The sequence below is a fragment of the Condylura cristata genome, unplaced genomic scaffold (genome assembly GCF_000260355.1).
Source record: "Condylura cristata isolate star-nosed mole 26May11 unplaced genomic scaffold, ConCri1.0 scaffold00022, whole genome shotgun sequence".
Classification (NCBI taxonomy): Eukaryota; Metazoa; Chordata; class Mammalia; order Eulipotyphla; family Talpidae; genus Condylura; species Condylura cristata.
This window is the reverse complement of record NW_004567123.1, coordinates 18,686,322-18,711,639: the sequence shown is the minus strand read 5'-3', so window position 1 is coordinate 18,711,639 and position 25,318 is coordinate 18,686,322. Positions and strand designations below refer to the sequence as shown.

The following is a 25,318-nucleotide window of genomic DNA, read 5'->3' as shown; positions in this document are numbered from 1 at the left end:
GTCTCTGGTATATAGTTGTCCATTATTACTATTATTTTGTCCCCTGGTCCTGTATACTCCTGCTATGAATGAAACCATCGATATTTTTCCTTTTTTTTCTGGCTTATTTCACTAAGCATGATCTTTTCCAGCTCCATCCATGTTGCTGCAAAAGGCATATGTTTATTTTTTTTGGTTGCTGAGCAATATTCCATTGTGTATATGTACTTCCTCATAGTTTTAAATGAGAAATCCAATTCAGTTCTAAGGATTCACAGAATACTGAGTTCAATATTTATAAAACAAATGTCAGGGTTACTAAAAAACAAGTAAATAATTTATGACTCAAATTCTAAATACATAAAACATTCTCCTACATAATTTTACAGCTTTTATACAAGCATTTAAGAACTCTCAGTTCAAAAAAAGTGAGAGTTAGCTACATTCTCCACCATGTTATACATATCCTGAGGGTAGAAAATGTTTTATTCATTTTTATTTCCAAAAGTTAGTATAGGTCCTATCACACACAAGAACACAATAAATATTTGCTGTATTGCTCAGTGCTCACCTATCTTTAATCAAGAGCCCAAAAGATTGCAAAAACTAGATGCTTTATGTACTGTGACTTTAGCCTCTAAAAGTGACTTATGTTTTGCTTTCCTGAAGCAGGTGTAGGTGTGCCATGATCTCTTGCCTATCTTGTAGGATCCAAATGATTATACACTGAAGCCAAAAAAAGAAGCTAGCAAGATGTCAGGTAACTGAATGGGAGAGTTTACCTGGACCACCTGCCATGGGAAATCCTGTCTCCATCCTGACCGAATTTGCAGCTCCCATGGGTCCATTCATTCTCACATCTTGGTTTCGGTTCTGAGCCAACGCCAGGTTGATAGCACCTTCCCCTGAAAATGATAGTCAAGTTAAAAAGGAAATAGCACCTTCCCCTGAAAATGACAGTTACGTTAAAAAAGAAATCATCAGAATAAGATTTTAATAAATTTTGTGAAAGACGGGGCCTCACTGGTAGTGCAAGGAGTTAAAGTGCAGCACTATGAAACTACCTGCAGCTACTATGGCACCTCCCCGCTGGAGAAGTGACCTACATGGTGAAGCAGACCTTTCTTGTGTCGCCCACTAAGACCCTTAGGAGTGATTTTAGTTGATCTGCCTATTCTGTTCCCCACTCTGTCTCTGGTGAATCCTCTCACTGCCCCCCCCATTTCCTGTATGCATAAATTTTTTTTAATTGTTAGACAAGTACAAACAAATGAGCTTCAATTTTCCATGTTTTTAAAAAAGTTGTAATAAAGATTTACTTATTTATACATACATACAAGAATTGGGGTACAGGTCAGAGGTATGGGAGGTGAGAGGATTTAACAGCGATGAAGTGGGGAGAACAGGTGATGTACTGAAATACAGCAGCAGATGGGTCAGAAGAGATCTGTGCACCACGAGGAGCACCTCTCTGCCTGGGAATTGAACTTGTGCTGCAGTGGCTGCAGATAGCTTCATAGTGTTGCATTTTAATCCATTATGCCACCAGGGAGGACCAAAAAAATTATAAGTTTACCACCATAAAAAGGGTGGGCTCAATGTTATATAGGATCATTCTTTAACCCCATTTGAGATTACTTATATGAAACAACAGGAGACCAAATTGAATGCTCAGAACAGAATGGATAGACAATCATTAATGATGTAGAGCATCAATAAAAAACTTGGAACTCTGAATATTTATTTTTAATCAGCTCACCACATGTGTCTGTGCCTATGCATATGTGGGCACTAAAAAAAAATGTTCTCAGATCTCAATATCCTTGATTACCACTTAGTAATCTATAGTCAGAAAGTAGGGATACTGATGAAAGAAAAAAATCTATGGTGGTCGGCCCTCCCTGGTGGCGCAGCGGGTTAAAGCACTGCACTAAGAAGCTAAAGCCACTTCCTCATGAGTTCAATTCCCGCCTGCCCCGGAGGTGACCACATGGCGTGGCAGAACTCTCCTGACCCGCCCGCTGCTCCCCTCAGCAGTGTTCTTCGTCCATCTGCCTGTTCTGCTCCCTACTCTGTCCCTGGTGAATCCTCTCATCCTCCGCATCTCTGGCCTGTACCCCAGTTCTGTATGAATAAATAAATCTTAAAAAAAAAAATCTATGGTGGTATATGAATACTGCAATATTTATGAGTAAAATACCATTGCCCATGAGCTATTTTCAATAACAGCAATATAAACAGATATCCAGTAGAAAGATTCAAGCAATGAAGAATAGACAGGTTAACCTAACCTCTTTAACATCTGATAGGGTTTTATTTAAAAGATTATTTATTTATGCATACAGAACTGGGGTATAGGCCAGAGATGCAGGGGTGATAAGAGGATTCACCAGAGACAGTGAAGAGCAGAACATGCAGACTGACGAAGTGCACTGCTGAGAGGAGCAGTGGGCGAAACATGAGAAGTTTGCTGAGCCATGTGGGTCACCTCTCTGGCTGGCCATGATGGAACTCGTGCTGTAGCTGCTGTGGCTAGCTTCATAGTGCTGTTCTTAATCAGCTACACCACCAGGGAGGACCCTTGATAGGGTTTTAAATGCCAGTAAAATTTTATCTCATTTGCAAAATGATGTAAAAATAAACTTTTGTAATAATTAAAAAAAAATTTTATCTCATTTGAACCTCACACTAGCTTGGTAGGTAACGTCACAAGGAGTGTTATGATTAAAATAAACTTTGAGATCACTTAAATCTTTTTTTTAATAGTTTATTTTTACATTCTTTTTGTACTTTTTTTTCATCTCAATTGTAATCCCCGTGTGTTTCCCATCACCAAGTCACCCATGTGCCATCACCATAGTCCAGTGCACTTCCCTCACCCCACCGTTTTTGATCCCATCCCCCACTCCACCCTCATAAAATGTCTCTGGTATATGGCTGTTCATTATTCTTATTATTTTCTCGCCTGGTCCATTATACTCCTGCCGTAAGTGAAACCATCAGGTATTTTTCTTTTTCTTTCTGGCTTATCTCACTAAGCATGATCTTTTCCAGCTCTGTCCAAGTTGCTGCAAAAGACATGTTTCTTTTTTTTAGTTGCTGAGTAATATTCCATTGTGTATATGTACCACATCTTTCTAATCCAGTCATGAGATCATTTTAATCGTAATTGGCTGTAGGTCTCTGAAACAAAATTTGGGATGCTTCCTGCGCCTACTCCAAAATTTTGATTGTTACTCTGGAAAACAGCACCACCTTGTGGAATGCTTAAAGTATAGCTAGTCAATCACTGAGGAGAAATGGTTATCAGTCTCTCCATACTGGTGGGTTCTGGCTTACAGAACCAGATGACATGGCAGGAAGCTAAAGAGGACACAGACAGTTTCCTCTGTCTTGACAATGAACTAAAAAAGGTCAGTTTCTTTATTAAGGATTTTAACCAGGCAGGTAGGTTAGTCACAGGGAAAAAAATATCCTACCAATAAAGGACCAATCACAAGGGGCTTTAAGATGTTCTCAGTTCCCTATATAAGTCAGGAGTAAAAGAAAAAGGAGAAAAGAGAAAGTGAATAGATATTAAAGATTTCCATTAAAGGAAAGGAATTATTACTATACTAGCTAAGACATCTAAGCAGAAAGACATTTCTGTTTAAAATTGCTCCATTGTTATAATTTTAGAAATAAAAAATTAAATTCGGCAGAGTATACAAAAGGCTTCAAGTTATCTAGTCCAGTGCTGTTCAACAGAAATATAATACAAGTCACACATGTAATTCTACATTTTTTAGAAGCCATGTAAAAGGTAAAAGGAAACAGGTGAAATTAATTATAATATACTTTAAGTTAATATAGCTAGCAGATATTATTTTCACATATAACTAATATAAGAAATTATTAATTACTTTTTTTTCCAGGGGGGGGAAATAAGTCATCATAATCCAGTATGTGTTTTACATTTACAGTACATATTAGTTTGGACTAGTCACATTTTCAGTGCTCAACAGCCAAATGCAACTTGTGGCTACCATAAATGGATAGCCCAGGTGTGGCTCTTAGCTACCTCTCAAAACTCAACTTACATTTTTCTCCTTTGTCATATAGATTCAGCCTTGTGGGTTTTTTATTTGTAAGTTTTTAAACAGACAAACCTGTTGCTCACCTCAAGGCATTTGCACATGTTGTTCTCTCTGCCTCTACTAGTTTTGTATCACCATAATTTCCTATTTTCATGTTATCCTAAATATCACATGCCCAAAAAAGACCTCCAACTATCTTATGAAAGTTATCAGAACATCCTGCTATTTCTTCAGAGCACATCTCATGTATTTACACATTCATTCACTTATTTTCTTGTCTGCTCTCTCATCACTATGAAGAGGGTAGCCATGAGCTTTTGTCCTAGAGAAGTACCCCTTTTTGGATCAGAAAAAAAAAAGTAATTGTAATAAAGTAAAACTGAAAAACAATGAACAATTTATAAACCAGAGACATTCTACAGGGGAAAAACAGGGAATAGGATCAAAATTGGGTGGGCAGATGCACAGAGACTATGGTGATGAAAAGTCCACAAGGATTACAACCAAGATGAAAAAATGTACAAAATGAAGAATGATGTTATATACATATATATATATATATATTTAATTAAGAAAAATAATAGTATTCCTTTTTATTTCCACAAATGTTCTCATGATGAATTATATGGTCACCCCAGTTATATCCTTTATATACAGAACAGTGCTTGCTACATGGCAGGCACGTCTTAGCTGTTTGTTAACTATATAATGAACTTAGCTGTTTGTTAACTATGCAATGAATCTTATGAACTTACAAAGAATTATAGGTACTTTTCTGCATGATAAATGCATTCCTGGAAAACTCGTTTTGTCAAACCTTACAGTAAAAATAATAGGCTTTATGGAGACAACAGTTTTTGGGAAAATTCAAAACCTATGTGACTTTGAAAACAGTTCCATTAAAAACAGTAATTGGTGGGAACAATGTATCAAAAAATATGAGAGGTGAAATGCCCAGTAAACGGAACTGAGAAAATGAAACGCACTGGAGCTCTGAGCCAGTGTGGCTGCCACTGAGGTAGGCACAGGAGGAAGCGTAACTTGTTACAAACTTAGAGTCCTACAAAACTGAGGTGCACTTCTGAGTGTATATTCTCATTCTCAATTTTCTTAATATAGAGCTGAGAGAACTCCCACCTGTGTAGCAGCTGAGCTAAAAGCTTTTTTCTTCTTGTGGATAATTGTCCTGTATTTCCACTATTCCAGTTCCCTTGGAAAAACCACGTATCAATAAATACCATTTCCACATTATACTGTTACATTCCCTTATTTGTGAATTGGATATAAGCTAACTGGTGTCAAAGAAACATATGCAGAAAACATTACTGCCTCCAAATTTGTTTATTACTGGTTGACAAACTACAGTTTATGGGCCAATTCTAACCTGTTTAAAAGCATTATTAGAACACAACGTGCCTGTTCATTTAGTGTTCATTTACATATTACTTAAGGCTGTTTTTGTATTCAAAGGCACAACTGAGCTGTTGTGACAATGATGTTATAGCCAAAAAGTTAAAAAAAAAATTATCCTCTGGTTCTTTACAGAAAAGGTTTGCGGACTCTGATTTTAAATCATTATGAATCACAAAATGTCCTTAAAATATACGTCTCTGCAACCCTCTGGCAAAACTCAAAAAAGGAAGGCACAATCTATTCTTCAATGGAGAATGACTGTTAGGGGAACAATCTGTCCCTGCAGCAGAAACCATGATAATAACAACACCTCCTCTTACAACTTGTGAAGACATGAGCCCAAAACTAGCTTCATAAAAGCAACTGCTGCCAACCCTTTCATTCCTGCCAGTGTACTCTAAAAGTTAGAGACCTTCTTGCTGCAATGTTAAAATCACTGTCATGTGTGAATTTCATATTTCTTGAAATATTATTTTGCTTTCTTTGCTGGTATTTATGTTCTAATTTATAGCAGTAACAATAAAGGGAAAAATACAAAACAATAAAGGGGAATTAGGATCTTTTGAGAACTTGTATGTAAGTGGGTCTGATTAAGAGAAGAAGCTGGTCTTTCTTTTCTCCAGTGGAACGTTTCTAAAGTTCCAAAGCCTTTTTAACTCAGGTAAGTAAGCAATATAGACTATAAAATGTCTGAAATTTATAAGAAACTGCTGATGTGATCCATAAAGTGTTATGTATAACACAGTGTTATTGTAGCTGACAGCTATTTCACTTCCATCTTCCTATTAGTTTATCCTATATAACACTGTGAATTTTTTTTTTTTACTTTTCTGAATCTTTTTAGCAATTTAATATTTTTAATAATAAACTGGTTGTTTAAGCTTCTATTCCCTTGTTTATCAATGCTAGAATTTATCCCATTTCATTATCTATCTATAAAGGTCTCCAAATAATCTCATTGGTATTCCCCTTTTGGATATAATGCTAGATTACACAAAGGAAGATTTAGGTATAGGGTCAGGAGGGCTTGGCCCACCAGTCGAAGGGAGACTGGAATAGCTGGGTGCTACTTTGCATCAATACAGGAAGGAGAGTTCTATTCAGCATAAGAGGGAGAGTTCTATTTCACTGACCCTCCCAAAGACAGAATGTCCTCTGTGCTCCCCCACATTTTGCTCTAAGTACTGTACTTAGATCTTTCAAAGACTGCATCCTTCAGCAAGCCATGAGTTCTTCTGAGTTCATATGCAAAGATCACATTCTATTTATCACTGCATACTAAATGCTAAATGCTACTAATATGTGTGTTTCCCATGCTTGCACTCTACATGTTTACTAAGAACCTAACATGTACTATGTAGGTAGATATACAACTGTAGCCAAAGCTATATCTGGTTTGCAGTCAGTAGGGAATATAGCAATCATCAAATGATTGTCTAGTGAAAGTGTGAGATAAATCATGTGAGAGAAGCAGAATTTGGGGAGAGCATATAACAAAGAACTCTCACTTGGTCAAGGAGTTCAAAAAGTATATCCTCAAGAAGATTATAGTTGATACCTGAAGGTTAAGTAGGTGTTAATAAGGTGAGGGTTGATATGGGGGGGATAATATACCATACTGAGAAGATAACAATGCAAAGGACTATTGGCAGGGGGAATAACTGCATATTCAAGGTACCAAAAAACAGCTGGCAAGACTAGCACACAGAACAAGGAAGAAAGTTGTACAAGATAAATCTGGATGAGAAAGGTAGAAGTCAGACCATGCAAGACCTGAGGTTATAGCAAGGAGCCTAGTCTTTAATTTTGTGAAAAGGAGCAAGCAAAAGCAAGGTTTTTTGGTGTGTGCCTTTTTACAAAAAATATTTATTTTGGGCCTCCCTGGTAGCACAAGGGGTTAAGTCTCACACTATGAAGCTATCTGCAGCCACTGTGGCTAGAATTTGATCCCCAGCCAGAGAGCTGACCCACATGGCACAGCAGACCTCTCCTATTATGCCCATGTACCCCTCAGCAGTGTATTTCAGTTAATCTACCTATTCTGCTCCCCACTGTCTCTGGTGAATCCTCTCAACCCTCCACACCTCTGGCCCACATCCCAGCTCTTGTATGCATTAAAAAATAAATCTATAAAAAATAAATATTTATTTTATTTATTTATGCAAACAAGAGCTGGGGTGTAGGTGTACATGTAGAACAAAGGTGTGTGGGGAGGGTGGATGGGGCAGTGAGAGTATTCACGAGACAGATTGGGGAGAACAGGCAGATCTACTGAAATGCCCTGCCCAGGGGAGCAGCAGACAGAAGAGGTCTGCTATACCATGTGGGTCAGCTTCCTGGCCAAGGATTAAATTCATGCTGCAGTGACTTGGCGATAGCTTCCTAGTGCTGAGACTTAACCCCTTGTGCCACCAGGGAGGCCCAACAGCAGGGTCTTTAATCTGTGTGGATACAGAATATTTTCACTTTAAAATATCACTTTAGCAAAATATTTTTTAAAAAGAATACCGCTACAAAAGGATTGTTCAGAGCCTCTAAATCTCTGTTAAATGAAATATTGACTTATTTGGTGGAATGAAGCAAGTGAAAATTAAACATTCTTTAAAGAAAAATTATTTCTTGGTTATGGTGCAAGTAAAATCAAAGTTACAGATACTATCAGCTAAAATCACACATGGGAATGATGTTTGAGGGTATGGGTGCTGAAGCATTATGACCCAGCCACAGCCTCAATTCCTCTTTAATCTAAAGTGCAGCAATATGAAGCATGGTTTACATGAGTTACTTGGCATTCTGAAATGCAAGAGCAGAAGAATGGCAAAGAAACACAGATAATCATGCTATATTCTACTTTTGCTATGACTGTGGTTCAGATGGGTACACAGCAAAGTAAAAGACCTTCAATCTGAACAGAGAGAATTCCCAGATCCCGAAGCTGTTGGTTGTTGCTCTGTGCCAGGATCCGTAGCCGCTCTGCAGCTTCCCTGGGGATGTTGAAAGTCACACGCACACTATTCCAGGGCTCCACCTTCTGTAGCTTTAACTTGCTGGATTCTTGGTTGTGGGGGGGGGGGGGAACCTGGAACTTCCCTTCTCCTAGGGACCACCCAGTTACAATAGTACTGAAGAAGGGGGGGGGGGAAGAGGAGAGAGAGAGAGAATATTAGCAGTATTTTAGCCACCAGAAGACATGGGAACAAATAACAAAAAAGAATAATGTAGCCTGGAGTAACTTAGAGCTCTAGACTTTGGTGTTACATAGATTTTAAGTCTAATCCAAGTTTTACCACTTCATGTGTTACCAGGAACAAGTTATTTGACCTTTCTGAAACCTTCTCTTCTCTAAAACCATGAAAAAACTATTCTACGAGATTGTCAGTACTAAATGAGGTAATATATGCCAAAAACATAGCATAGGACCTGATACTTCATAGGCACTGAATGAATGGAAATTAGTAAAATGGATTAAGGAATTTAAGAGAAGAAAAATAAATTTAGTTAGTAAAACAATATCTATATCTGGCCTTAGTTCAATTGATAATCTAAAAACATTTAATTCTCATATTTCAGGTGAAATGCTATTAAAATACTGGATACAGATAAATCAGTGGTAGGATATTAAAAAATTTGAAGCTAAAATCCACTATACTTCTTTAAAGAAAGAACACTAAAAAGGAAAAGGATTTACTTAAAATGTTAAATAATTCTACCTCTTCAAATGAACTATTTGAAATTTTAATATGCACATATAAATATTTACTGAGTATCCCTGTGCAAGTTATTCAAAGACCAACAGCAAACATTTCCTCTATAAAATGCTTCTATTAGGAGGCTTAAAAGTTTTGATTCTTTGAAAGAGAAAAAAGAAAACACTTTCTTAAAGGCAAAGAGCTCAGTGGTTAACAGATGATGACTTCATCACCACAATCTGGTTTCTAATTTGAAAAATATGTACCTAGATATTTGCAGGTAAAGAAAGATAGTATGAAATAAAATTAAAAGTTCTGTGTCTGAACAAAATAGGTCAGGCCTGGGGTTTCAGGGATTATTTCTCTTCTGTAAAATATTGTAAAACAAACATGATCTGTATTGCAAATATTCTCAGCATCTTTCTGATAGAAAAATTTGAATCTTGGTATCTTTCATTTTTAAATCTTTTAAACAGTAGTATAATTTCTACTAAAGCATGCCAAATTGAGGGGAAATTTGGCAATTAAACTTCAGTTGGGGTATATTCAAGAGCAAGGAACTGCATATGCGAAGTATGGCAGTGGTCTCTACATACACCCCAGGTGTGTAGTAGGCTACAATACCATCAAGGTTTGTGAAAGTGCATTTCCTATGTTTGCACAATGATATTGTGTAATGTATCCCTGTTGTTAAGCAACATATGGCTATAACCGAGGAGGTAATATTTCTAATTATATTTTACAGATGGAAAGCAAATCCCTGGCCCATTTAAGTAATTTAAAAAAACAAAACAAAACACTTTTTCCCCAACAATCCCCCCCAAAATTTTCCCTTTCATTATGATCTCAGCTAAATTAAATCATTTTCCCCCTCCATTCTAATATTTAAAAAGTAGTCAAAAAAAATAAAGAAGATAAAGAAAATGGCCATACAGACCATCTATTCTAAAAAATCGAAGTATCTATGGATAGGAAAAAATATGTGCATGTGTCTAAGGCCCCAGCTAGTTCCAATATTATTATGTACTGAAAACTAATTCACCCACATGTGGATTCACTTGTTGTAACGTGGGAAAAAAAGAGATCATTTGCAAAAGCAGTGCAATGACAGTCATAAAAATTTAGAAAGAATTAGGCAAATTTATTCTAAGTCTACTTTACAGGAGTGGAAACTGAAATGATTTGCCCAGATTTATATGGCTACCTAGTAGCATAGAGATGGCATTAAAATTCAATTCAGATTCTCAGGTCAATTTCTTTTTCTTGACCCTATGCCTTTAAACAGTAAAAAAGGCTCCTGCCTTGGAATCCTAGTTCTAGAGTATAGGTATTACAATGTTTCATCCCAGCTTGAGATTTCTGGAATCTTGTACATGGTCTAGACAAACATCAGATTTACTTATGGTATTATCTAATTGTGACATGATTACAGAAAATCCTTCAATATAGCTACAACTATATTTTATCATGTTTTTAAAATTTTCATCATATTTGAGAAGACCTGACTTATAGTACTTTTTCAATATCTGATATAACTCTATATCTAGGTTTTATGATTTATTTAAGTCATAAATACACTCAACAATTTAAAAATAAGAAAAAAGTGGGTAATTAGAACAATGAACAATTTCTATCCATAGATATTTTGATTTTTTTAGAATAGATGGTCTATATGACCATTTTCTTTATCTTTTTTTTCTTTCTTTTTTGACCACTTTCTTAATATTAGAATGAAGGGGGAAATGATTTAATTTAGCTGAATTCATAATAATATATAGGCCAAGTATATATTAGTACTATGATTATGGTGACAATGATGGTGATAACTGTATCTTTACTACAAAATCATGCTAATAGTATTAGTGACAGCAGAGTAAAAAAAAAAAAAAAAACTGAAAAATGATAGCATCCTTCCTGACATCAACTCTAAAAGGAAAAAACACCCAAATCTAAAGCTAATTAACACTCAATAAAATCAGGATTTGTGATAAACAAGTAAAAGTTAGCTTTGCAATATGTTTGAAGGGATTAGATAATTGTGCTAGTGAGAAAGATGGAGAACATTTAAACCAAGATTCTAAAACACAAGTGCCCATTTTAGGTAATCTGAAACTGAGAACAAGTGTGATGAGGTTAGGGCTGCCCTCAGTAGCAGCTGCTGTTCACAGCACTACCTGCAATAGAAAGAGCTCAATGTTATCAGATCTTTCCATTTTAAAAGACAAATCCAAAATCTGGATTTATATAAACAAAAAAATCTAAATGTTTAAAGCATTGGCAATCAACTGTAAAAAAGAAAAAACTAAAGTGGGCCTTAATACATGGCTACAGGATGGATCAAGCAGGCTGTCAGTTCTCTGACCTAAAATTTAAGAAAACAGGGCCTCCCTGGTAGCTCAGAAGTTAAAGACAAAGTTATCAAGCTATAGCCAAACACTGCAAGGACAAGTTCAATCCCAGGCCAGCCAGGGAACTACTACACATGGCACAGCAGACCTCTCTCTAGCCTACCCCACTGCTCCCTTTAGCAGTGTGTTTCAGTAGGTCTGCCTGTTCTGCTTCCCACTCACTCTGGTGAAACCTATTACCCACCCCCTTAAACCCCGATCCCTCCCCCCCCCCACACCTTTGGCTTATACCCCAGTTCTTATATACATAATAAAAAATCTTAAAAAACAAAACAAAACAAATTACACATTATAGGTAAAACTATGCAGGAAAGATTTTCCTAAGTTTTAAGAGGACTTAATAATCCATTCTAATTTTTATAGTAAGGAAAATGATGATCAGAGTTAAAAACAAATAAATAAATTCGGGTCTAAGAATGACTTCTATCCTCCAGAGTATACTATTTATGGATTATGATGTTAAGCAATCTCTTATCATTTTCAGTTACCCACATACATAATAGAAATGCAACATTTCTATTTAATGAAATCAAGGGCTTCCCTGGTGGTATAGGGGTTATGTCTCAGCGCTATCAAGCTATCACTGCTGTGGCCTGGCCGGAGTTTGATCCCCAGCCAGGGAGCTAACTCAGAGATAGTGTAACAGACCCCTCTCATCTCACCCGCTGCTCTCTTTAGCAATGCATTTTAGTAGATCTGCCCATTCTGCTCCCTACTCTGTCTTTGATGAATCTTCTTACCCCCTGCTTCTCTGGCATACACCCCAGTTCTGTGCATACATATATACATAAATCTTTAAAATAAAAATGTCAATTATGCACTCAAAATCAGCGTTTCAACCTAGTACAGCAAAGTTTTATTCCATAAAACTCAAGATAACTATAGAAGAGCAACCATTCAAAGAGCGTAACAACAACAAAATTAAAGCAAATTACCCATGTGTAACAAATTGGGTACATTCTCCAATATTGTGTTCAATTTCCATTTGAAGTCTTTATCATCTATATTTCCTTTGAAGGCCACAAAGATTGTAGAATCCTCCAATATACTGTCACTTTTTGTGTCATCATCTTCTAGTCCAGAGTCAAAATCCATCTCTGAGTCTTCCACTGTTGATGAACACAAGGAAGTGTAAATGTCTTCTAAGTTTGGAAGGTCATCCAAAACCATGGTGATTATTATTCCAGGAAGTATATGCCAAGTGAACAATTAGAAAACCTTTGAAAAGAGAAGATATAAAAAGGGCATTATGATGCACAACTATACAATCAACAATATGTAACCCACAGTTATGTAAAAACTGCACTTGTCAATAAGTGCTACAAAACAAAGAAATTCATTTTTAAAAATTAAGTTATTCTGTAATAGTTCTTATGGATACTAGAAATGAAAAACCATCCATTTTAAGCAAATGGATGTTTGTGTTTTAACATTTATGTTTGTTATATGCTATCTTTTCTTATGCCTAGGATACAGGGAGTGAACAACAGTTCACAAGTCTTAAAAAAAAAAAGTTATTTTTTGAGAATTAATTTGTGTAAATCTTTGGTTGGTTACCAGATCAAGGTGCTCCCCATACTCCCTTACTCTAGACCTGACAAAGGTTACAAAGTATCCAAGTTTTCTAAAGCCTTCTTCTTTTTTTTGACATGAAAACATAGCCTGACCCACCTGTAAACTTTTAGGAATATCTAAAATCCTAAGTCTTTCATGAGAACCAATTCAAACAACTTTTAAAGGGTTATTAATAGTTGAAAATAATGATTCAGAAACAAACATTTAAAAATACTTTGATGAGAGCCTCCCTGATGGCACTAGGGTTAAAGATAGGGCATTATCAAGTCATCCCCAGCCACCGCAACATGAGTTCAATCCCTGGCCAGGGAGGTGACCCACATGGCACAGCAGTGTTCTGCCCACTGCACCCATCAACAGTGTATTTCAGTTGATCTGCCTATTCTGTTCTCCACTGTCTCTGGTGAATCCTCTCACCCCAAACCTCTGGCCTACACCCCAGTTCCTGTATTATAAGTAATCTTACAAAAATAAAAATACATTGATGAAAAGAAAATAAGTGGTTAATGTATGTTTATGGAAGCAAACACTGTGTCTAGGATAAAAGTAAATTACTTTTTAACATTTAATGAAGTCACCACATTTTCTGCTATTTTCAGTTATGCTGCCAACTGAAGAGTGTATGTATTAAAGATCAGACCATGTGGCTGGCTCCTTTTTCCTTAAGCACTGGGATTACCGCTCACATTCTTAACCCAAAAGTCAGTAAATGAATATTAATTTTCAGGATTCCTGCTAAGCAAAAATGGCATGGAAACGTAAGAACCTCACACAAATCTTATAATTAAAAAAATCTCTTACATATATAACCTATAATACCAATTTTTAAAAAAATATGGCTGGCCCTCCCTGGTGGTGCAGCGGGTTAAAGCACAGCACTGAGAAGCTGAAGCCACTTCCGCATGAGTTCGATCCCCGCCTGCCCCGGAGGTGACCACATGGCGCGGCAGACCTCTCCTGACCCGCCCGCTGCTCCCTCAGCAGTGTACTTCGTCGATCTTCCTGTTCTGCTCCCCGCTCTGTCTCTGGTGAATCTTCTCACCCTCCGCATCTCTGGCCTGTACCCCAGTTCTGTACGAATAAATAAATAAATCTTTAAAAAAAAAAAATATGGCTAAGAAAAAAAGGATTGAAAATAAATCCACTAAAATATATACAGTGATTGTGCTAGATAAGTGTTCTTGTCCTACTTTCCAAATATGCTATACAGCTTTAGGGAAATACAAAACTAATATGCTATAAGACTATAATAGTTTCATAAATGGGAAAGATGTATCAACTTCTAAAAATTCGTCAACTTTTCCTTTAGTAAACTTCAACAGCAAAGGTTTTCTGAAAACCAACCTAACCAAGCTTATGGGGAAAATTCCTCTTATAAGTTAACATGAAAAGAACAGTAACAACAAAAAATAAACTCTGCCTTTGAACTGAGCACCTTAGTCTGGTGATTATAACCTTTCTAGTACTGAGGCTATTAGAAAGAACAGTATGATTTGGGTAAATAAGAAAAAGCATTCAGAAAATTCCTTATAAATACTAACATCCCTAGTCAATTTCTATCTGCATTTTTCACATTTTAAAGAATTTAGAAGTAAATAAATGAAATTTTAAGAGACTTTTATGGGGCTCTTCCTGGTGACCAACGGGTTAAAGCACTGCATTATGAAGCTCTCCGAAGCCACTGCAGCACGATTTCAATCCAGGACCAGGGAGCTGATCCACATGTGTGGCAGACCTCTTCTGACCTGCCCACTGCTCCCCTTATCAGTGTACTTTGTCAATCTGCCTGTTCTGCTCCCCTTTCTCTCTGGTGAATCCTCTCACCCACCACTCCTCTGGTCTGTACCCCAGTTCCGTAAGCATAAATGAATCTTTAAAAAAAAAAGACTTTTATGGCTTAAAAGCTCTAGTGTGACAGGAAAAATACTGACTGTTGAAACTGCCTAATACATACCAAAGCAAAATATTTAGTAGCTATTCCAGGCTGTAACAAACACAAATAAATGATTTTAAATTTAAGAAATATTTTCCAAAAGAATCTTTAATTGAAGGAGGTCAACTAGAAAATGTGGGCTTTGTTAGTCTCCTAAAGAGATATCTGCCATGAAGGCTGGCAAATCTGGATTTTGGAAACCCTCTAATTGACAGACACAAGCAGTTAATCCAAAAGCAAGAATTACCAGCTAACCAGTAGTATGGGCCATTACACAGGTGCTTTAAAAAGAAGAAATTAAAAGTCAGTCTAGGAAAAAAAATAACACTGGTTTTCTTTTCAAAAAACTTTTTATAGAAAACTTATTTCAATTAATATGCTCACTGAGATACTATTCATTTAAAATCTGGTATTTAATAAAGGATTGATCATCAAGATAATTGACTTGATATTTCAATGAAGTAAAGTTCAGTGATCTATTCTTGCAGAGAAAAAAAGGCATTACAGTTGACTAACTCAAACTCATTTGCACTCTTAAGACTTTCTATCACAAGAGAGCATGTGCTTGCTCTCTCAGGTTTTGCTATGATTAACCATGAGTTACACTGATCACCCCATAATAAAATTTGAGATTATCTATTGATTTCTCTTCTTACTAAGGATCTTTTGACAACGAATCTGTGAACAAATGTAATATTCAGGGAAAAAATTTAACTATAAGAACATTATTTTAGGGCCTCTCTGGTGGCACAAGAGGTTAAGCTGCAGTACTCTGAGGCAATCTCCAGCCACTGCAAATGAGTTTGATTCCCACCAGGAAGCTAACCCACATGGCACAACAGACCTCTCCAGTCTCACCCTTTACTCCCCTTAGCAGTGTATTTCAGTTCATCTGCCTGTTCTGTTCCCCATTCTCTCTGAAGAATCCTTTCATCACCACCCCCACACCTCTGGCCTATACCCCAGTTCTTGTATATAATCTTTAAAATATATACATATATATATTATTTTACATTTCCAAGGTAGTATGAAATAGATTCCCAATGAAATCATTTCAGGTAAATATCTGAGGGTAACCAAACAGCTCCAGTTGATGAAGGAAAATTCTTTCTTTACAGAATTTAAATGTTAAATGAGTAATACCATTAGAAAAACCACAATTCTGCAATTACTAAGAAAATAATTCAGGTAAGCATTATTAGTAAGAATAAACCATTATGTGAGAAACTGATAGAGAGATTGGATATTCACATTATGTCAAAGTATCATTCCAGAGATTAGCTGCTTGACAAAAGGAAAACTAACTTCACAATGGAAGGATTTGACTATCAGCACTTTGATACTATGATCAGCCTTAGCATTACTAGCGTAGAAACTAGAAATTATGTGTAGTGTTAAGTATATAGCACTACCTATGAAAAATTCTTGTCAAAAATATTTAATCAAAAACTAACAAGTCTTTAACAGGAGACAAAGGAACATCTTATACAATACCATAAGAAAATAATTTGACAAATCTAGGTATAGAATTTTTTTCAGATTTTTAAAATTTATGCATATAGAACTGGGGTGCAGACCAAAGGTGCAGGGGTGGTTAAGAGGATTCACCAGAGACAGTGGGGAGTAGAACAGCCAGACTGACAGCTGAGGGGAGCAGTGGGCAGGTAAGGAGCAGTGTGGATCACTACATGGACCACTGGTGGGGGCTGGGGATCATACTGGCTCTGAAGACGCCACCACCGCTGGCTTGCAGGGCTGTGCTTTAACCTGTTGCACCAGCAGGGAAGGCCGAGGTATAGAATTCAACAGCACAATTGGCTTGGCCTCCTCAATAGGATAGTAAGGATTTAAGGGACTTAAAAATCAAATGCAATGTATGTCTTTATTGAATCTTGGTTTAAAAAAAAAAAAAAGACATATAGCACATGTTTGGGATAATTTTGGTAGGAGTGATAATGGTGGTATGATTAGGACAATATTCTTATTGTCCTAATAAAGAAATGATAGGAGTGATAATGATGGTATGATTAGGACAATATTCTTATTGTCCTAATAAAGAAGCATTTAATGATGATATATATGTAATTTACTTTAGAATAATTCAGGGAAAATTAATTCTGATGCAAATAACAAAAAATGTGATTAATGGTTAAATATAGGTGATTTACTATATCCGTATAGGTATATAGTTATTCATTATACTTTCATTTCTAATATAATTTTATATATGCTTGAAACTGTTCATAATAAAAAATTAAAACAAAAAAAAGAAGTAGGCATATCGGCTCCAAGGTAAAACTCCACTAGAAATCAGTAAGGCGTAGAAGCTCATTTAGAAGCTCTTCCAAATCAAAATAAGAATAAAAACTAATAAATACATATTTATACAAATATAGGCTTATATAGACAAGTATACACTGGTATATCAATATATTCATGTCAATTATATTTATAACATTTATATATTTTAAAGTGCAGTTATATAGTAAAATAAAAGATATTTTGTAATTTATATAGTATTTAATTATAATATAGTAAATATTAAAATATATATAAATTACATATCATTAATTTTATATGTGAGATACATATTCAGCTACCTACATTAGTCCTCTATCCTCAGACTTAAAAATATAAATATAAATGAGAAGATAATTAAAATGACAGATTGTCACAAGCTATTCAGATTATCTGACTTGGCTGCCATTTGATCAAAAACAAGATACTATTATTTTCAGCAGAAATCATAAGCTCATATAATTATAGGCATCAGACAGGTAAAATAAACAGAGATCACTGGACATTAAATGAATTCACACATACTGTATGAATGGTTTTGGCAAAGGAAAATACACATACCCATCTATATTGAGCAGCTACTATTTTGCTCCAGCTTTACTTTCATTTTGAAGAAAAGGGAGGAGTTAGATAGAAACAGGACTAAACATATTCTGAATTTTAAGAAAAGACTAAGCTACCTATTATTATATTGTTATGTATTATTGAAAAATAATCTACAAGTCTTACAAACATACTGCAATAGCATATGGTCCATAAACTATCAGTTTTCAATTTCAAATTGAAGTCTACAATCCAGGTATGACCCAAATGATTGACTAGTGCCCACCATGTCTTGAGCAAACTACGTTGGATTTGGTATAATAAAGGAGATGACAAGATACTTAAATGCATTTAATTGTTATCGTATGCCTCCTGAGAGGTCTGTGGACTTCCTAAAAGAGAGAGAGGAAATAACAAACAAAAAAACAGGGTCTTAAATCTGAAGAACTCAAAATTGTGAATTTATGGCTTCACTATGCTAGTTGCTTCCACAACTGACTAAAGGACTACTTTCTTTGACAAAATGCTAGACGATGAAGGAAAACAGATTTTCACTTGCTATGTGACTTTGGTAGAGTCATTCTACTGCTTATAATTATGTTGAACCTTATTCATTCTCCTATAAGATTTCACTCACCAAAATTTCTGGCTTAACTTTTATCATTTATCCAGGTCATCTTCTAAATCCAAACAAGTGGGCATTTTTAGGGCCTATATTTCAAGGTGGCAGTCAAGTAAAAATTCTAAAAAAGAAAAAAAGTAGAGGTGACCTATCTTTGCAATAGAAGTCAATGCAAATATCACATGCATCAAGTCAACTTAGATGTATTTAGAATGCTAAAAAGGAGTTTTCATTAAGTCTACAAAGAATATCTTTTTTTTTAAGATCCTAAACTGCTCATTAACAAGCAGAATACAGAAGCAAAACTCAGAAATTTATAACATCTTCACTTACGAATCATGAAACTTGGACTCTAAACCTTAGAACCCTTAATTTCTAAATCTGTCAAATGAAGCTAATTAACATCATACTACACTGTTTGCTGTTATTAGGAGCAAATATCAAAACATTACTTTCGCATATACAAATAAAAGACACACTTCTAATGGAATTTCAAAATTCATTTTTAAACTTAATAAGGTATATATTTAAGCTTAAATTTTTATCTATGTCTATACAATTTATTTTCATTAAAAATTTCAGTTTAAAGTATTCTTTGTTATACACACAGAAATTATGCAATAAAAGTATATAATTTTGGCATGCTTCAGGAAAAATTCCCCTGTTAATAAGAGATCCAGTCCACAATGTCTTAATTTAAACTTGGCTTGTTACAATTTTACATCATTGCCAAATATCAATTTCATAATCTCAAAAATGTATATGTGTGCTAGGTATGAACAGAGAAAAAAAAAACATATATATATATATGTTTTTTTTAAAGATTTATTTATTTGTACATACAGAACTGGGGTACAGGCCAGAGGCTCAGGGGCGGTGAGAGGCCTCACCAGAGACAGAGCAGGGAGCAGAACAGGCAGATCGACGAAGGACACTGCTGAGGGGAGCAGCGGGCGGGTCAGGAGAGGTCTGCCACACCATGTGGTCACCTCCGGGGCAGGCGGGAATCGAACTCATGCGGAAGTGGCTTTAGCTTCTCAGTGCAGTGCTTTAACCCGCTGTGCCACCAGGGAGGGCCAAAACATATACTTTTTTTAAAAAGTTGTTTTTCTGTACATTATTAGCTAAATAAATTCACAAGGTTTTTTAAATACTACTTAAAAAAAAAAAGCTGTTTTTAAAGTCTCCATGGAATATTAGCAAAGAGTAACCTTTTTACAAAGGCCATAACAAATCTGAGAACTTCCAGTCAAATACTCTGATGACAATTCAGTAAAATTATTAATTTAAAATAAAACAGACATGAAACAAAGGTTTTTCAACTTAAACAACAACAAACCTATGGTCTTCGATTAAAAAAAAAATCAAAATTGCGAAATTTCTAAGAAACAGTAGGAAGGAAAGTACTACAAACTGAACCGAAAGAAGACAGACTAGTAAAGAAAAAAATTCACTATTTAAAAAAAAAAAAAAAGGAGGGAAATTGAGTTAAACACCTGACTCAAAAAGTTAGGGAAAAAATAAACTGAAAGAATGCAAAATGAAGGAATTAAAACAGGTAACAGCAGAAATTTATCAGGAAATTCAAAAGCAGTACAACCAATAAGTCCAAAAATTGGCATGGGGGAGGAAGCCAATGAAATTGTTAAATTCCATGTTAATCTAGTAAGTAAAAATAAAGTCCAAATATATAAAATAAGGAATAAGAAGAAAACTGTCAGTTAAACACAGAAAGTTAAAAGGACAATAAAGACTATTTTGCTCAAACTTTGCTCACTTCTATGATGATGAACCCCAAAACACCACAAACAGATTTAATGCAAACACTATTAACCCTTTAAAGAGTAGGTAAGACGATAACAATCTGAAACTTTTCCAAAATATACAAACAAAAAAAAACTTAACAATTCTTGCAGAGGAAATAACTTAAGTACCAAAAGCAGATACAAACAGCTGGTGAAACTACAGATCAATTTCTCTTATATTATGCAATCACTCTAATATGGATACATATTCTAAGCCAAACTTTAAATAGAATATAGTACATTTAAAAAGTAATGATGACACTTAAATGAAGTTGTTCTAGGAATTCAAATAAGAGTAAGTAGTAGGAAACTAAAGAGGAAAGTTATATGATGATGCCACAGGTATTCATTTGACAAAATGTAACAATACTTCTTGATTAAAACAAAAACCTTAAATAAGAAGGAAAACCTGAACACTTGATTACATGGCAAGATGTACCTTCTAACTCAAAAATCCAAGAAGAGCATGCTTAGTGGGGAAAGACTAGAGGGACCTATCAAAGAAAGTCAGGAAGAATTATGTATTGTCTTGGCAATATGGGAAAATAGGTACTCTGATAGTGGAAGCTGGAATAAAATCAGCAATTATGTAATACTGATCATATAATTATAGATACATAACATTTACCCAGTGATCTCACTGCTAGATATTGATCCTACAGATACACCTGCCTCCAAGCAGGATAACATATATCCAAGGTAATTGTTTGTAATAGCAAAAAAGCATTTTTTGTAATGGCAACAGACAATGTCCATCAATGGGTTCTGATTAAGTAACAGTATGTTCTTTAAAATACTGTAAGATATACTATCTGTATTGATATGGAAAAATCTCCAAGATATATTACTGAAAGCAAAAAACAAAGAGTAAAATACTATCAACTGCTAAGCTACTTTTTTTTAAAGAGTTATTTATTTATACATATAGAACTGAGGCACAGGCCAGAGGTGTAGGAGGTGAGCCAGAGGCGTAGGAGAGTGAAAGGATTCATCAGAGACAGAGTAGGGAGCAGAACAGGCAGATGTACTGAAATACACTGCTGAGAGGAGCAGTGGGCAGGTCAGAAGAGGTCTGCCCATGCAATGTGAATCATGCCAGGAGTCAAACTTGTGCTGCAGTGGCTGTGACAGCTTCATAGTGCTGTGCTTTAACCCACTGAGCCACCAGGGAGGGCCGCTGCTAAGCTACTTTTTGTGGGACGAGAAAAGGAAGAAAAAGTTCTTTCAACTTTTAAAAACAATTTTCCCCAAAGAGTTTATTTATTTTTGTGTAGAAGAACTGGGGTGTAGGCCAGAGGTGCACTGGGAGTGGGTAGGGTAGTGGGGAGAGGATGCACCAGAGACAGAGTGGGGAGTGGAGCAGGCAGATTTACTGAAATACACTGCTAACGGGGAATAGCTGGAGAGACAGGAGGTTAGCTCCTTGGCCTAGGACTGAACTCAGGGCCATCATGTTAGTGACAGTGCTGAGACTTAATCCCTAGGCTGCCCTTAATATTTTTTTAACTTATTGTAAAATACACAGCATAAAATTTAGTGTATCAACCATTTTTAAGCACATAGTTCAGTGATATTATGTACATTCACATCACTATGTACTCACTGCCACCCTTCATTTCCAGAACACTTTCAATTTGCCAAATAAAACTCTATACCTATTAAATAACTCCGTTTCCCTCTATCCCTAGCTCCTTTTACTTTTTTCTATTTTGAGCACTCTGAGTATATCAAATGAGTAGAATTATACATTGTCTTTTGTAACTGGCTTACTTCATATAGCATAACATTCTCAAGTTTCATCCATGTTGTAGTATATGTGAAAATTTTCATTATTCAAAAATCAAAATCATGGTTTGAAATATTCATATTTTTAAGAACTGATTTGATTAACACAAAAATGCTGTAATATTTGGGGCTGTTTAAAGGATTTACAAAAGTATGTTGTGCCCTGCAGAGGGACTAAGGTGGCAATCAATCAAGTGAGTTGAAGGATGGATTTTACCCCATCCCAGGAAAAAAATGTATGTGTTAGCAATAATATAAAATACTCTAGAAGGATATACAAAAAAAAAAACAGTGAAAATGGTTATCTTTAAGGTAAATTTTAAAACTCATGTGCACAAGAAGCAAAAAAGGACTCAGACCAACAGAGAATATGTCACAAAGACAGAGGAGCCAGTTTTAAATGGTTCCCACTGGAAGATTTGAGACAGTTTGAATATGAAAAATATAAGGACTAAAAGTGATAATATCATCAATAAGAATCAATGAGTCTATAGTAATAACCTAAAAAGAAAAACGGGAAAAAAAAGAAAAGCCTATCATTTACCAGGAAACATCAACTCTTAACTTTGCAGACTGACAGAGAAAGAAATAAAAAGCTTATATAGAAATGTTCAGTAGAAAAGGAAAGCTCTCTTTTATAGCAGGATGTCAGTTAATAAATGGGGAAGGGAAGAAATAATTTTTTAAATCCACATTTTGCAAACTCCAATGAAATAAGTAATTCAGGGAAGGAGGATCACCAATCACCAATTAAAAGAATTATTTCACAGATTACTTCCTAGCTGCAAAAGCAACAAACAGTATTTAATGGAGAGCTTTGCTAGGCACCAGCTTAATCTAGTGATCAAACTCAATAATATTTGAGATCTTTTATTTGTACCTCCTGAAACAATATAACCTAAAGTATGAGGCATTGTCTATGATATAGTATTAAAAAATGCCTAACCTGAGTCTAGACAAGTTTTTAAACCTTTTTTCTACTTTATATAAAATGCAGGAGACAGACCAAGAAGAAACTTAGATAAAGAAACTTTTACAAGAAAAAAAAGTAATCCAATTAACACAAAGAACTAATCTGATCTAGAATGTGAGGCTTGTTATAACAAAACTAATCTAGTCTCTTCAAAGTCCAAAATCTTGGAAGCAAATAGGGAGTTTTCAGTATCAGATTAATAATGCATGAACATTACTTAGACCTACTGAAGAATAGAACCATAAAATAACTTTCACACATTTATGAAAAAACTAAATATGAAGTAAGAAAATATTATAGTCTTTAAGAATTCTTTCATGAGGGGCACTGTTGCTGTGATTCTGTAGAGATCATCCTTATTCTTAGGAGATGCATGCTAAAGTGTCTAGGGATAAAGTGCCATAGGGTCTGAAACTTACTTTCAAAGTATTCAATAAAGATATAAAGGTAGATAAAATAGATAATGCAAATATAACAATTTAATTCTTAATTCTTTGAACTTCTCTGTATGTTTGAAACTTTTCATATTAAGAAGTTGAGGGAAGAAAGGTAAATAAGGCCCAAGGGATCTGAGGGTGGGATCAAAGCTTTTCACTGCATTTCTTTTCATAATATTCTTATTTGTATTAACAGGCCACTAGATCAGAGACAAACACTCTTCAGGCGAAGGGAGGAGAGGGATCAAAACAAGAGAGGGAAGAGCAAAAGGGACTATGGTATTGGTACACAAATGAATTAATGGTAGGAGTTTTACCAGGACTACACCTGAGGGAGAAAGCATATATTGTACAAAAAGGAAGAATGATGTGAAGTTTATATAAAGTCTGAAAAGAGAAAAAAGTTTTCATTTTTGAAGCATGTTAATGTATTATCTCTTGAAAACAAAATCCAAGGAAAGAAGGGCTTCTCTGGTTGAGGAGTTAAGTCTGAGCACTATGAAGTTAGCTGTTACCACTGCAGCATGAGTTTGATCCCCAGCCAGGGAGGTGACCCACATGGCACAGCAGACCTCTCCGGTCTCATCTACTGCTCCCCTCAGCAGTGTATGTCAGTGGATCTGCCTGTTCGGCTCCCACTCTGTTTCTGGTGAATCCTCTCACCACCCATCCACCTCCCCACTTCTGACCTGGGTTATATAGACTAGAGGTATGGGGAGGGTGTGTGTGAGAAATCAAGCACAATTGAGAAACTTACCTTGTCACCTTTTCTTGGTACTTTCCATGAAACTAGTAGAGAATTCTGCCATTATTATATATACTCAACATGACTGACAAAGACATTACTCAACTGCCTTTTTATTAAGTAGATCTTATTTTATTTATTCAGTCACTTTGGGTCCAATCCACAATGCAGCTTGCCAAAGTAAAATACCCAATGGACTCTGAGATCAAATATCTTCTTTTACAAAAAGTACAGTCTATTTTTAAATCAATTCCTTTTTAAATTGAAACCACATCTTTAATACATCAAAATTCCATTTGTACTCTATAGAATCAACAGAGTTGTTTAAGAATTCTCTGACCTATCTCAGAAAAGATAGTTAGAGATTCAGTAGAGCCCTTTCTCCATCCCAGGCAAGATCTAGACAGAGGAAAGGAAAAAGGGCAAAGAATAAGAGAAATATCAGAAGCAAACACTATAAACCAAAAAAATAAAGCCTTATTCAAAGTAAATTTTTGTAACTATCAAACTTTTTATCAGTTTTTGCTAATTTCACCATAAAAAGAGCTGTAAAAATGTAAGATTACTTACGGGTGGTTTTTAAAACAAGGAAAACATATCATAGTCACCAGGAAAGCTTTTTTCAAAATACATTCATAGCAGTTATACTCATTTCATAATTCATTGTCCTTATAATTTGTGTACTTTGCTTTATGTGTTTCAATTGGCATATATATAAAATGGATACATTTGTCCTAGGCAGAACTTCTGAAATATTTTTTTTAAAGATTTATTTATTTATTCATTCATACAGAACTGGGGTACAGGCCAGAGATGCAGAGGGTGAGAGAATTCACCAGGGACAGAGTAGGGAGCAGAACAGGCAGATCGACGAAGTACACTAAAGATTTATTTATTTATTCATACAGAACTGGGGTACAGGCCAGAGACGCAGAGGGTGAGAGAATTCACCAGGGACAGAGTAGGGAGCAGAACAGGCAGATCGACGAAGGACACTGCTGAGGGGAGCAGCGGGCGGGTCAGGAGAGGTCTGCCGC

The 25,318-nt window shown here is 35.5% G+C and overlaps 1 protein-coding gene across 5 annotated transcripts in view; it reads right to left on the bottom strand.

Moving 5' to 3' along the window:
- NCOA6 (nuclear receptor coactivator 6) overlaps nt 1-18,653 on the bottom strand; it is a 52,172-nt gene extending 33,519 nt beyond the window's left edge. For 4 of the 5 annotated variants that reach the window (XM_012728306.1, XM_012728309.1, XM_012728307.1 and 1 more), the window contains exons 1-4: nt 18,552-18,653; nt 12,501-12,783; nt 8,367-8,522; nt 762-884 (exon numbers count right to left, since the gene is read on the bottom strand). In XM_012728306.1, the coding sequence (XP_012583760.1) occupies nt 762-884; nt 8,367-8,522; nt 12,501-12,735 (514 nt within the window). In that variant the 5' untranslated portion in view covers nt 12,736-12,783; nt 18,552-18,653. The remainder of the gene's footprint in view (nt 1-761; nt 885-8,366; nt 8,523-12,500; nt 12,784-18,551) is intronic. The other variant, XM_012728308.1, reaches the window with a different exon arrangement.
- Nucleotides 18,654-25,318: the final 6,665 nt, after the last annotated feature.